The sequence below is a fragment of the Gavia stellata genome, chromosome 18, assembly GCF_030936135.1.
Source record: "Gavia stellata isolate bGavSte3 chromosome 18, bGavSte3.hap2, whole genome shotgun sequence".
NCBI classification, from domain to species: Eukaryota; Metazoa; Chordata; class Aves; order Gaviiformes; family Gaviidae; genus Gavia; species Gavia stellata.
The window spans coordinates 1,006,953-1,020,991 of NC_082611.1; the positions used below are offsets into that span (position 1 = coordinate 1,006,953).

General features: G+C 53.3%; 2 protein-coding genes across 3 annotated transcripts; both read right to left on the minus strand.

The window, feature by feature from the left end:
* Positions 1-492: 492 nt before the first annotated feature.
* PLK1 (polo like kinase 1) lies at positions 493-5,993 on the minus strand. The gene is made up of 10 exons (XM_059826449.1): positions 5,613-5,993; positions 5,341-5,509; positions 5,081-5,225; positions 4,493-4,586; positions 3,733-3,952; positions 3,247-3,405; positions 2,945-3,022; positions 2,293-2,447; positions 1,656-1,838; positions 493-1,241 (listed from the first exon to the last, which is right to left on the minus strand). Exons 1-10 carry the CDS (start codon positions 5,991-5,993, stop codon positions 1,035-1,037), a joined length of 1,791 nt encoding a protein of 596 aa, XP_059682432.1. The 3' UTR covers positions 493-1,034.
* A 2,046-nt stretch (positions 5,994-8,039) lies between these two features.
* DCTN5 (dynactin subunit 5) lies at positions 8,040-14,016 on the minus strand. 2 transcript variants are annotated; one of them, XM_059826336.1, is made up of 7 exons: positions 13,969-14,016; positions 13,739-13,807; positions 13,117-13,235; positions 12,546-12,657; positions 11,829-11,931; positions 10,981-11,072; positions 8,040-8,060 (listed from the first exon to the last, which is right to left on the minus strand). In XM_059826336.1, exons 1-7 carry the CDS (start codon positions 14,014-14,016, stop codon positions 8,040-8,042), a joined length of 564 nt encoding a protein of 187 aa, XP_059682319.1. The 2 variants fall into 2 exon arrangements, with proteins under 2 accessions (XP_059682319.1, XP_059682318.1); XM_059826335.1 differs by lacking the exon at positions 8,040-8,060 and having other exon boundaries at positions 10,009-11,072.
* Between the last annotated feature and the right edge of the window lie 23 nt (positions 14,017-14,039).

Below are 14,039 nucleotides of genomic sequence, written 5' to 3' on the forward strand. Positions count from 1 at the left end.
CTCCTCCAGAAGCCTACTACAGTAGATGACTTTTGCCAATTCTATAGTCACATTTGTGAGCTTCTTCCATGTAGTAAATAAAGCCAATCAAACGGGAAGTGGGAAGGTAAGGCTGTGAGCCTACAGGTTGGAGCACAGCTCCTGTCAGATGCCCACGGTCTCCTCTCCTGCAGCACAGCTGGGGAGATCAGCACAAACAGCAGTAACAACTCACAGGCCCTTCTTTGCTCACAAGCATCTCCCAAAACAACTTAACTTCCTCTGCAGTTCCTAGCATGCTCTGCTGCTGTTTCCCTGTTGCTCTGTGTTAAGAGGTGGAGCTGAGCAAGGAGCAAGGCCAGGGCTCAGCTCAGCCAGGACGGTTAGTGAGGGCAATCAAGCAGACAGCACAAGCTCGTGAAGAGGACAGCTCTTGCTTGGAGGGGAAACCAGAGGCAAGGTGCTGCTCCCTCCCTCACAGCAAGCCACAGGGAACCACAACAGGCTGGACACTGCAGTGAACAATCTTTAATCAAGTTACGCAATATACAAAAGTTTAGGTTTCATGTAGATTAATTTCAATATTAAAAGGCCGATTGCTCAGTCTCACCCTGGGCATGTTAAATATCTTACCTGAATCTCTGCAAGAGGAAATAAAAGCCTAGAGCATCAGCACGGACATGTACAAATAACTTACATGATAGATCTGCTCTCCCCATGCTCTGTTCTCTCAAGGCCCAGGAGCCTCAGACAAGAGGGTTGTTTTTTGAGTCAGGCTTTTGGCTTTGGGAAGTTAGAAAAAAAAATACTAGGTATGCAATTAAAAAATAGACTTTCTATTAGGAATGGGGAGCAAGAAACCTTTGGGTACCAGTCAGAGTGAACAACGCCATTCCCACAGCACAAGGGGCTTCCTTGTGGCAGCTAGACCGCACCCAGGAGTGGGAGCCCAGCTGTGTGATGGGAGGTTACAGTGCGAGCAGGGATGCCACCAGACCTCCCCATCCACAGGTGGGACAGTTTGGCACAGATGTCAAGTCCATCAAGAACAAGGTCTAAGCAGAGGGTTTCACACGGGCTGAGCCGGACTTTGAACTGAGGAGCTTCTCCACCATGGTGCGAGCATAGCGGAGCCGGCTGGCCAGCTCCTTGCAGCATCCATGTTCCTCGATGAGGCTCAGCTTGTATGTGCGGAAGTCCCGTTTCTCATCTATGTATGTGACAGCAGCCATGAGAGGGCACAAGATGACCTTGGTGTGATCCTGTGGGGAGAGAGCACACCATCACCCTGAGCACTCTGCTCCTTGGGGACTGCATTTTCTCAGGGTGAACCATCTCAACAGCAGTTGGGGCATCCCAGCTGCACCCAGAAGCATGCTGACAAAAGCACCATGCTACAGCATTCATTCATAGATTGCAGCAAAGGGAAACAAATCTGAGACCACTGCACCAGAGACTGTGCAGGAGCCTACCTGACACAGCCCCTTCACAAGCGAGGGGCGTCTGGGTGGCTTACGTACCAGCAAGGGGAGTAAGGAACCTCCCAGTGCTCAGGTCACTGGGCAAAGTTTCGGCTCAGGTTATACCCTCCTGCTGCCTTGCACCTAGAGCCCCGCTATGCACAGTGCTTTCTGCAACTGGAGCTACAGCCCTGGAAAACACAGTGTCAGCCTCACCTGGAAGAAGTTGATCTGCACGGTGCCGTTGCTGAGGTGCAGGATGATGGCGCTGCGGGTCCGGAACCACGTGCAGAGGTAGGGTAAACGGGCCAGCTCGTCCCCTTCCCGCGGGGTGATGTTAGCACCTGCCTTCAGCAAGTGCTCGCTCATGTAGTTCCGGAAGTATTTCAATAGTGTTATCTGCAGAGAGGAAAGGCTGTGAGCAGACAGACTGAGGATGACCCCTGCTATCTGGGGAGGGCAGGGGCTGCTGTCACAGTCCCGGAGCCTCCCTACATCTTTCAGAGCTTGAGGCATCGCTGCACAAACTTGTGCAAATTCTCATACTCAAAGTTAACTGGGTCTGTGATACTTGAGACTCATTTTGCTGAACACTTCGGTACCTGTAAGTCTTGTGAGCACTTATTTCTGTGAAGCTGCTCATAAACGAGCCTCAGATAGCAACTAGAAATAAAGTTAGAGCTGCTAGTGTCTGCCCCTGGGGCCGTGAGGAAGCCTGCAAAATGCCAGTGACCCCAAGTTACAGATGATCCTCTTCGGGACCCACCCTTCCAACAAAACCCAACAAGGCTGGCAGAAGTCTCACCAGGTGTAGCCACCCTCCACAGGGAGGGCTCCCATCCCCAGGACTGACCTTCTTGTTCAAGGCAGAGGGGTAGGATCTCACAGTGAAGTAGGACTCGGTGCTGTTTTGCTCGATGTACTGCAAGCTGTCCCCATCATTGTACATAATAAGACGAGTGGAGTCGTTGAAGAGAACTCCAACGCTGTTGTCACACAGCTGGTAACCTAGTTCAGAAGGGAGCCCATTACGCCTTCAAATACATGGGATGACCGGTTGTGTGAAATATGAAGGCAGGAGGTTGTGTCATCTAGGGGTTCCCCAACAGCCACCCCACCAAATCCCTGCCAGGTCTAAAGATTCTCCTCTTTGTGGAGGTCTGGGTGGCACTTTTCCTCTTCTGGATTTGTCATCCTCCCTTGTTGCACAACCTGCTGCAGAAGCAACTTTAACGGCCACAGTGGGTACATGTGCTCACTGGGGAGCGAGGCCAGCCATCTCACGCAGCAGGTAGCCATTTTCCACCTTAAAGTGGCCTGGGCTGATGTTTGGTGATCACTACTCTGGATTCACTGCATATTTGGTAATGTTCCTGGCAGCAGTCTTGGACACACACTGGAATACTGCGATTAAAGAACCAGACCTATGCAATGCCCAGATCAAAGCTTCCCTCAGCCTCTCCAGAATCCAGAAAAGGCTGAAGTATTGCCCCCACATTATTTACCTAGACCATACTTATCCGAGTAGTCCACCCATTTGCTAACCCAGAAGATGGGAATGCAGGCTGGGTCTTCAGCTTCTTCTGCAAAGAGGAAAGGAGTTTGTTAGAAGACGTTTCACAGCATCCTGTACACCCCAGCAAGCAAGCAATGCCAAAAGGAAGGTAAGTAGCTATTACATCACTTCTCAGCCTTCCAGTTTGAAATTGAGGTCAGCTGGTCTCTCACTTCAGACAACAACATCAGAGTGACAGAGAAGCAAGTCATCCAGGAAGGCCAGTGCCTGTGGGATTGTCCCCAGACTCACCTTGTCTCACTGCCACTTTCTCAGAGGGCTTGGCCGAGTTGACTGCCGTCAGCTGCTGTAACATGTCAGCTAAGTGACAGTCAACAGCATCTCCCAGCTCCCGCAGCCCAGCTACATCTTCCTTTTCAGGCAAGTTCTCTAGTGCAGGGCTGTCTGGTCCTGGGCCAGGAAAGAGAAGAGTGTGGAGGCATGACCAGGGAGTAGGTTTCTGAAGGCACCAGATTTACATTCTACCCTAGCTCTAGGAAAGTCATTACATACCATATAGCTAAAGCTAGTGCTGGCACTTCCTCCCTGCTTTGGTTCTGGGCAAAGAGTGAGGAGACCTCTCTCTCATTCACAAAATGCTCCAGGTTTTCGTAAGAATCGGGAGAAGTGGTGAGGGAGCACCACATTCCCCACCAGTGGTTCTGGATGTTGCTGGAGGCCAGGCAGGCTCTCATCCAGCACTGCAGTCCAGCCTCACCTCCAGACACTTGCTCTTACCTTTGTTGAGTGCAGTCAGTGGCTTTCGCCCGTTCAGCTCAGGTCCACTGGGAGCAATTGAAAATCTAGGTGCAACGGTGAGGCAGCTGGTGGGCAAACGGCTGGGGATGTATCCCGACGTGAAAAACTCGTCATTCAGCAACTCGTCGATAGTTGGGCGCGTGGCAGGGTCGGACCTCAGCATCTTCTGGATGAGGTTAGCAGCTACGGGGTTGATGTGCTAAGAAGAGACGGGCAGAGTTTAGAGACAAGGGCCAGGGGACAACACACACTAGCGGCAAATGCATTGGATATACAACCCAGGGGAAGTTCTGCTTGGAGCAGAGCTCCTGTGCTGCGTCAGGCAAGCAGGATGCAAGCCTGGGGAAACAGAATTGGGCAGGCATGGAGAGTTGTCTCCCGACAGCATGCAAAGCCTAAAGTTGACTGACTTTAGCAAGACTGAATCAACAGCAGCAGGATGAGCTGGGGACCTGGCCCAGACCTCATGGACTTGAACGTGTCCATTTAACCCCACATGCCAAGTGCCCAGCTTGGATTTTTGCTGGATTACAAGGGAGCTGCTGGCTCCCCAGGAGGAAGCTGGCCCTACAGGTTCACTCTACCACCGACTAAGACATCCCATTCCTAGCATTCCGCAATAAGAGCTGTTTCACCATTATGTGAGAGCCCATTAAGTGCCAGAAACAGGATGGTGCAGCAGAAGGCTGACTGAGAACTGCTGCAAGGTGAACGGGTCCACCCATGGGAAGCACCATACCTTGGGAATAGTATACTCATTCTTCTTGATTCGGATGTACGTTTCTTTTAGACAAGAAGTTTCAAAAGGCGGTTTCCCCACCAGCAGAGTGTACCTGCACGTTTACAGACAAAAGGGTGTCAGTTTTGCAAAAAAGACTCTGAGACTTGTGTGCAGAGGTGACCCTGTCCTAAGCACCCCCTGGGACTTTCCTGGCAGAGGGAACACACTTGGCATTGGACAGGCAGTAATGCAGACAGCTACATGTACTGTCCCTGGTTTCTGTCCCCTGAAAAGGGAAGCTGGGATCTAGTATTCTCTAGAGAAAGTCCCAGTTAAGAAATGGGGGCTTTTGGGAAATGCCTCGAAACGGCCGTGCTGCATAGCAGATCAGCCCGCAGACACACACGCACCAGCGTGCGCAGAGCACGGGGGAGGTCGTGTGCTGGCTGGCAGTGGGGCTCAGCCAGGGCAGGCGCTCTGGAGACAGCGCACCCAAAGCTTCAGCTCACACCAAAACCCAGAGGGGCCAATGAGACCTGGACCATAGGGACTGCCTGGCCCCGCATCCAGCCCGTAGCATGGCTGCACAGAGGCATTTTGACTCACATGATGCAGCCGATGGACCAGATGTCCACCTCGAAGCTGTGCCCCTTCTTGCCCAGCACCTCTGGGGCAATGTAGTTGGGGGTCCCACACAGGGTCTTCTTGCGCTCGCCGTCATACTCCACCTTGGTGGCCAGGCCAAAGTCACCTAGGAGAGACGGGGTGTGACCGGAGATGCCCTGGATGGCTGGTCCCCAGGGCTGGGGTCCCTGCCGTGGGGCAGCCACGGGGGGCTGGCGGGGCATCACGTCACAGGCACCTACCGATCTTCACCTCCATGTCGTCGCTGAGGAAGAGGTTGCCCAGCTTGAGGTCCCGGTGAATGACGCGGTGGCTGTGCAGGTACTGGCAGCCCAGGATGGTCTGGCGCAGGTAGTACCGCACCTCGGGCTCGCTCAGCGCCTTCCGCCGCTTGTGCAGCTCCAGCAGCGACTGCGGGAGACGGTCAGGACCGGGAGACACCGACACCCCCCCGCCCGCCACCCGGCGGGTCCCGCCGCCCCCCACCCCCCGCCGCCCCCCCCCGGCCCCTCACCCTGCGGCGGCAGAGCTCCAGCACGACGTAGACGAAGTCGGCGTCCTCGAAGAAGCCCTGGAAGCCGACGACGTGGCGGTGGGCCAGGCTGCGGTGGATGGCGATCTCCATGGACATCTTCTCCTTCTGGTGCGGCTTCACCAGCAGCGACTTGGGCACCACCTTGCCCGCGAACACCTCGCGGCTCTCCGCCTCCGCCAGCTCGTAGCACCGCGCGAAGCCGCCCTTCCCCAGGAACCGCCCGCGCACGAAGCTGCGCCGGGTCCGCGGGTCCACCAGCACCTTCGGTACCTCCTTCCCGCCCGCCGCCGCCGCGCCGCCCGCCCGGGCCGGCTCCGCCAGGGCCGCCGGCCGCGCCGCCTTCCCGCCCGCCGCGCTCATGCTGGGGCCGGGCCGCTGCGGGTGCTGGGGGAGCGGGAGCTGCGCCGGGCCGAGGCCGGGGGAGGCTGAGGCGGAGGCCGAGGCCGAGGCAGGCGCTGCCCGATTCAAACGCGGCCCCGGAGCGTTACGCGCCCGCGGCCGCTCCCCATTGGCCGAGAGGATTTAAAATCCACGCCGCCCGCCGCGGGGCACCATGGGAGCGCCCCGCCCGCCGCGCTTAAAGAGACAGGCGCCGCAGCGGGAGGGCGGGGACGGAGGCGCCGCGCCACGCCCCCACGCGAGACGGGGCGGGGCGGAAGGGGGGCCGCACGGCGCGTGCTCCGGCGGCCGTTGGCGGGGCCACGCGCGGTCCGCGGCTCCCGCGGGACACGCGTGGGGTGCCCGGGCGCCGTTTCCCCGCGGGAAGGAGCGGCCCAGCGCCCCGCCGCAGCTCGGCCCGGCCCGGCCCGGCCCCCGCCGGGCTCGATGCGGCCCCGCCGCCGCTCGGGCTGCGGCCGTTCACCCGCGCCCACGGGACTCCCCGGGCCGGGGCACGAAGTACTGCGTGAAGGGAAATTCGCCTGGGAGCTTGTGCCTGGCGTGGTTTTCTCTGGGACGGAAGCTGCGATTAGGCAGTTCGTTCCCCTGCAGCTTTCTGTGACACTCCCACGTGCAGGCACGGCCCCTTCACAGAACACATGTCCACGCTGACCCAAAAATCTGGTCCCTTTGCCGATTTTTACTCTGTAGAATCCCACCCGCTCCCGGTGCCCCTCGGTCACCGAGGGTGACGTTGTGGCTGCTGAGCGGGTCCGTGCCTGACCTCGTTAACGATCTTTGCGCTCTCCTATTCCCACCCACCCCACGGACACACTGCCCAGTGAACCAACCTCGGCAGCGGCCCACCGCCGCCCTGGGGCCCCCAGAGCTGCTCCCGCGCTCTGACGCCACTTGCCAAGAGGAGTAACCGCGCCGGATGTTCTCACCCCTTCCCCTGACCTCGCTGGCGCAGAACAGAGCGCCACTGAAAAATAACCAAGAACCGCACAAAACGCAGCCCCAGCGCCTCGGCCCGCGAGCCTGCCTTCTCCCACCAGGCACGCACGGTCCCACCCTGCCGAAACCGGGATGAGGACGGCGACTCAACCTTGCACGCCTTCCCTTCCCCATCAGTGAAAGCTGCTTCTTTCAGCCCTGGCTAACAAGGAATAGGTGGTCCTGGCCAGCATACTCCATGCTTTTGCAATGTGCTGGACCCGCGGCTACTCCAGATGACAGCCAGCTGGCCTTTAACTACCGACACAAGCCACTGGTCGCTCCAGGGTGGCCTGGAGAGGCCAGCGCACGGGACCAAGCTGCGAGCCCTGCAGATCACTGCAGCCAACAGTTAAGCTGTTACTCCCCCAGCGGAGCCAGATCACCTCGGGAAATTCTGCTCCACGCAAAGTGGACACAGCCTCCACTTCGTTACCTTCCTGCACAGCCCCTCACGGGCAGTGGCTCTTGGCCGTTCCTTACGCTGAGCAGCTGCAGTTCTGAAGAGCCATCAGCACCCAGCCCAGAGCCTCTCGCAGCAGAGGCAAAGTGAAAGAGAAGGTGTGTGTTCCCGAGGTTTCTGAACGCCCTGAAATAAAAGCAGCACGACCCGCCCGTCTGGGTCAGAGCAAACGGGAGTAAAGCACCTAGGATCAATGAAGCAATACAGCGACTCAGTGTTTGAAGTGATCACTGTTTGTACAAGATTCCTGAAAGAAGGAACTTCCCTCCCTGAGGGGCATGCTTCCCCATGCACCTGCAGCTCCTCCTTGGCTACGCAGCAAAGCCCTCCCTTGGAAGTCACGTTTGATTGCACTGCGCTAGACTGATCGTTGCCATCAGAAACTCATAATTTCCCAGGGCTGTAGTAGCACACTGCAACCCACTGACACTCCATCTTTCCAGAGCTGGCAGAGGCGTAGAGGTGAGCCCAGGTCAGAGGGATGCTTCGGAGGACGGGAGGATAAAGTGGCCAAATCTAAGGAATGTTAACAGTGCTGAGTGTTTGAGATCTTCAGTGGCGACTTGGTTTTAGACCCTGGCAGAGGCCACCTTAACAGAGACAATAAAAGAGGTTTTAATTAAGGCAGAAGGGTCATCTCAGCCTGCTAAAAGGAAGAGTAGGCCAAGAAACATGTAACTGTGCAGTGACGTATCCCTCCGTGCACTACAGCTGTGCTGCTCAAGTGACCGTGGAAAGGCATCACTCAGACGCTTCCAGCTGCCATCCCACTCTCACTCTCAAACTCACATCCTGTAATTTGGCAGCCGCCTCTTCCCACCTCTCTCCCATGCCAGCAGCCTAGCTTCATGCTGCCCAACTGCGGCCATTAATCAAGCGATCCCGGTGAAATGTACTATGTGGTGTTGAAACTTTGAAGTGACACCATGGCAACACAGCACACACAGCCCCCTCCTGACCAAATACAGGGCAGCTTCCCACGCTTAAGAGACAGCTGACGGCAAGCTAAAAGGGCAAAGTAGTACTTGCAAGTAGCAGCATAAACCCCTAAACCTCTGACTTGCAGGAAATCTTGCAAGAATCCCCAAACCCGTCAGGCCTTGTGATGGGGGAGGCCTCCTACAGCCCCTCACTGCAAATGGCTTCTGAAAGGGCTAGTCAGATCCTGAACAGCAGAAACTAAACATTTTTGGAAACTGAAGTCCCTTAGGAAGCTGCCTGTAGTACAGACACAAGGAACACTTAATACTTTTTCACGTAGGTGGAAAAAGTGGCGAGCCTGGGCCTTTCACACGGACACCCCCCTGAACCCACAGGGGATTGCAGGAAGAACACAGCTTCCTTCTGCGCTTGTCTCCACTCCCACTTCAGGAGGACTTGAGGAACGCAGCTGCCACTGAACAGGCATTTCTAGCCAGTATGGGACTAGGCGGTACAACAGTCCCGCTGAGTCTGGGCTTCCAGTAAAACACTTCACCTCTGTCGAAACCTGACAGACATGACCTAACCGATCCACTGCATCGAAGAGCTCAGTGGTACCAGCCAGGTTGTTGCAGCTTCACCACAGAATCTCATCTTCTCGTCCCAGCTGCGCTCCCTGCCATGAGAAGCTGGCTCCAGCTCCTGTTTTTTTGTACAGATGCAAAAGGAGTCACGCCATCTGGGATGGCTAGACCCAAAAAGTGGCCATTTCCAAGTGCCTGAAGCAACACTACCGGAGCTACTGCTGTACCAAATAGGTGTGCCTAATGTTTCAGTGCTGAAGAGAGGATTTTACAGTCACCCTGGTGGCTTTAGGATTCTAGCTTCAGCACAAAGAACAGAAGCAAAGACAGTCTGTGTCAGAGCCATTATAAAACAACAATGCTGGAATCATTTGTGGGTGAAAGTCATCAGCTCAGAGGCAAAAAGAAGAAGCTGTTTCACACTGTACTTCACTTTTTTAATGCACCGACACTGTAATAGTCACAGCACAAGAGACTGCGGCTCATGTGCCCAGGCACAGCAGAAACCTCACTCTAGTCTCAAGTTTGATTTGAAGAGTCACAACCTTGAGTCGCTTGAAAAACTGCAGAGGCTTTAATTTATGTACAATAAAAATACAAACAAACCAGTCAGTGGTTTTACATTTGATTAACAGTAGTTACTACACACTTTAGTATTTGTACAGCTGTTTGCTATTTAAGGTGTATGGGCACTTTGCATTATACAGAACAGCTGAAGGCTCCAGGGCTGCTGAGCTCACAGCCATACACCTACTACATAACTCATATGTGTCCTGGCCCTAGCTGCTACACTACAACATGCAGGAGCCCCAGTTTTAAAAGCTAGAGAAGAACGATGCTAAGCTTTACTATAACACAACCAGAGCAGGCAGATTCATTTTTAGCCAGTTGTCTGGTACTGAGTCAGGTGCACACAAGTGCCAGCTGTCCCCAACTTTCACAGACCTGCTCCCAGCAAGAATTATTCCTGCTCTACTGCATATCCAAAATGAAATGTTCACTCTTTTCAAGAAGTCTGAATCTCCTTCTTCAGTTTTGTAATGCAGAGAAGCACCAAAGAGCTTTCTGCAAAGATACAGAATAATAAATGGGGACAATTGCAGCATTCTCTCACCCACCTCCGGTTTCTGCGTTTGATTACCCACTTTCTGCCGCACTGAATTCTGTGAGTGACATGGCAATCCTCCTTCCAAAGCCCTTTGGCTCTTTAAGGTCTGCGATGTTCAGGAAGCAGAACATTCATTGGCCATGAGAGTGCTAACCCTGCGTGACGGGTGAGAGCACAGGACTGACGTCTACCTTAAGAGCTAAAAGCTAAGAAGTGTCCTGTCAGGCAAGGTCTAGAAAGACAGGTTTCAATGTCACCCAAAAGTCCTAAAGCCTAAAGATGATGAACAATACCCTGTCCCTATAGGAGAGAATCTCAGTCCACAGGGAGAAAAGGAAGAGGCCACCCACCTCAACACGCAGTGCTATAGAGTGGCAAATATTTTGCTGAAGGAAAGCACTGGATCTAATGAACCCTGGTAAGTAACTGCCCATGACAGGCACATAGGCCACACAGCACTTCCATTCTAGGATAGAGAACGCTTCTAGCAAATGTAAACCCACTTGCTTTGGGTTAGGAACAGAATTGACATGAAAGACAAGCTTAGGCTGCAGAGTGTGCGTGGTCAACTCTGCCTCGTTCCCCAGCTGCAGGAAGGAGATGCTGCCCTAAAGGGAATTGTATCAGCTTTCCTAACTCCAGAACATTTAATGGCACAATTCAGACAACATGGAATGAATTACATTCAAATGAGATACAAAGTTTAAACAACATGACACAGCAGCTTTCACGAGGGACTGCTTGGCCAGACCATTAGTGTTGAGGAACACTCACAGAAGTGCTCAGGAACAGCGGAGGGCTGTGCCCCGGTCTCACTGAACAATATCCCTCTTCCCGCCCCCAGAATACTCCCGCATGCCTTTACTGCTCTGAAACACGGTAAATAGGCTACTAGACCTGAGTGAGCGGCAAGAACTTCTGGTAATAGCTCTTTGTGACGTCAATCATAAGCTCCTGGGTACATTCTGGGAGTTCACCAGAGAAGAGTCCTGGAAGAACAACAAGAGTACAACCATCAGCGTTCTTGCAGAAGAAAACAGAAATGAGCTTCCATGCAACGTTCAAAGCAGTGACTTGGATTGAATTGTAAGTAAATACTAGTAGAGCAGCAAAGGGCTCTTCTCTCACGTCAAGCGATACAGTAGGATCGTTCCCATTGTACCCCCTGGGATGGGCATCAGACAGACTGCTGCAGCTGGGTTCTGTAACAGCTTCCGCTGTTCCCCGGAAAACACTATCAGAAGATAAACGATGGACTGTGCAATTTGTACAATGAGATCTCCGGCACAGCCAGGTCGATGGGCAGGAACTAAACATTCATATATCACAGTTTAATGTACCTACCTCGCTATTAACATATGAATAATGAGCAGGTGGACTTCCTACCGTTTGAACCACTGAAATACCTGCAAACCCAGAAACCACGGAAGGAGGAGCGCTCCCTTTGCCAGAGCCTAATGCCTGCTGGGTTCCAGAAGCCTGCAAAGCTGTGTTGCTTACTGTACAGGATGGCCACAGCTGGCATCTTAGTAATACTGTTCTGAGTAAACATATCCTACCTAACGTACACTAAAGCACTGAGTTTCACAAGTTAAAATTGTCACTTTTCAGTTCATCAAGTGCCCAATACCTTTATTTCTAGGCACTGAATGCTAATAGGCAACTTTGTCATACCAATCTCATTTTAAAGTAAGAATACGCACATTATCCACACTTCTGTGCAAGTAAAGTTAGAGGGAGCATACCTGGGCAGCCCGAGAAGACTGTGAAGGGTGGGACTACTGTCTCAGGAGGTAGTACTGTGTTGTCTAAGATTTTGCAGCAGTCTTTCAAAACGCATCTACGACCCTAAAAGAGAGATTAGGTAAAGTTTATACTTAAAATACTATATGCTTTTGCTAATTCCTGAGAAGTTACCTAATTTTCAACAAATTTAACTGCTCAAAACACATTCTATATAAGGGGTCACAGGAATAAATCTTTACCCTGACTCTTTGTAACAGAATTCACTTTCTTTTTTTGAGGAAAAAAAAGTCTGTTTGCTCTCAACTAACACATGTATGGGCAGCTGCATGTTAACACATGTCAATGCGCAAACTGGAACCTAGAACCCAAGTCACGCAGGAACGTAGCAAGGCCTTCTCTAACTCAGCAGACAGCAACCTTGACTATTTTGCGTTATTCCACTTGTACTTTGTGGAAAGGCTGTCTTTCCTGGACAGTCCCATTAGCCACAATATTGTTGGGACGAATTCTGCAAACAGCAGTCAGCTGAACCCGCTATCCTCAGAATAGCAAAACTGAAAGCACCACTTTCTGTGAAGAAGTAAAAGGAGGAGAAATGGACAGCACAGTGTAAGTATGTTTGTTCCAGCCAGCTCGCGCGGATACCTTTCCACTGTTGTTACAAAGCCTCAACAGTACTCAAGAGTTTAAAGGAAAGACAGGGAAATGGCACTCACAATGACACAGTTTTTGCCTATGTGGACATAGGAGCCAATCTGGGCTGCATTGACAACACAGTCCTCTTCTATGAAGACGTGGTCACCGATGTGGAGAGGGAAAAAAGCCACCCTGTGACAGGAGAGTTATTTGTTCAGGTGTACGACATAGACTGATCCGTGACACTGTTAGACCCAAAATCACACTGTGGAGTCTCGCTCCCATCTCCAGCTGCATTACCAGAGGTAGATATGATGCTAAGGAAGATTAAACAGCAGCTGGTCTTTTCTCATCTCCTTCTAAAGGATGGCAAATGAACAACAGGAAGACGTTGTGAATAAACAAAGAACAAGTGAAACATTCTCCGCTTAGCTATTTTAATATATCCCAGCCATATTGTGCTCTGAAAGGAATGCTAACCCTCAAGGGAAACCTGAAAGTTTGAGGAAATGGCAGGTTTAGAGGACATATTTCTGCAAATTGTTGCAAAAGCAACACAGCCCTCTGAACACAGATCTCAGCCAAACCAATGTATTTTCTTAAGCGTACAGATTTTATCTTCATTTTCCCTAAACAAAGGGGACCTCTTACCCTTTACTAAACTTCTTGAAGGGCGGTCTAATGACACTGCGGCTTTTCACCACACAGTGTCGTCCAACCCGTACGTTTGCCAGGTCACCGCGGATGATGCAGTCGTTCATAACTATTGTCTGGAGAAGAAAAGAAACATAAATGAGCTCCAATTTCTACCCATGTTACCAGTTCCTATACAGACTCATGCAGAGGTCAGGCCACTCCAGTGAGATTACGTTACCTTACAGACGATTCTTAGTGAAAAGAAAAGTGAGTACAAAGCAAATGACACAGGAGCCTGGAACCACCAGTTGTGCTCCCATCATGCCAGTGAGCTGCACAAAGCGAGCCAATACACAAGGCAAGGCTTAAGCACAAACAGAAATACGTTGTTGCACGGATCAAAGCACCACGATCCACTCGCAGGCAGAGGAAGCTCTGTTTGTGTTCTCAGAGAGCAGAGCTCCAGTACCACGGGGCAGATTGCGGTTGTCAGCAGAGAGCAGAGCAGCGCGGGTGCTGCTGCGGTGGTGACAGGGACCCCGCGGCTCGGCCGCGCTCCCCTCCCACCCAGCCGAACTGCAGGGCGGAGCGAGGTACCGGGGCGGGGGGATACGGCAGCCCCCTGCCCGCCGCCTACCTTGCCGTTGAGAACGATGTTCTGGCTGCCGCACAGCACGGACTGTCGGCTCACCTTATTGCCGGACGCCTGCGGGGAGAAAGGGCGGGTCACCGTGGCCGCTCGGAGCCCCCAGACGCCTCCCGGGCCCCGCCGCCGCCGCACCCCAGCGAGCCCCACTCGACCCCCTCAGTCGGCGCCCCGGCCCCGGCCCCGGCCCCGGCCCCGGCCCCGGCCCCGGCCCCCCGCACCGTCTCGATGTACTCGGACTTGTTGTAGAGCATCTCGCTCAGCTCCATGGCGGCGCCGCTTCCGCACAGCC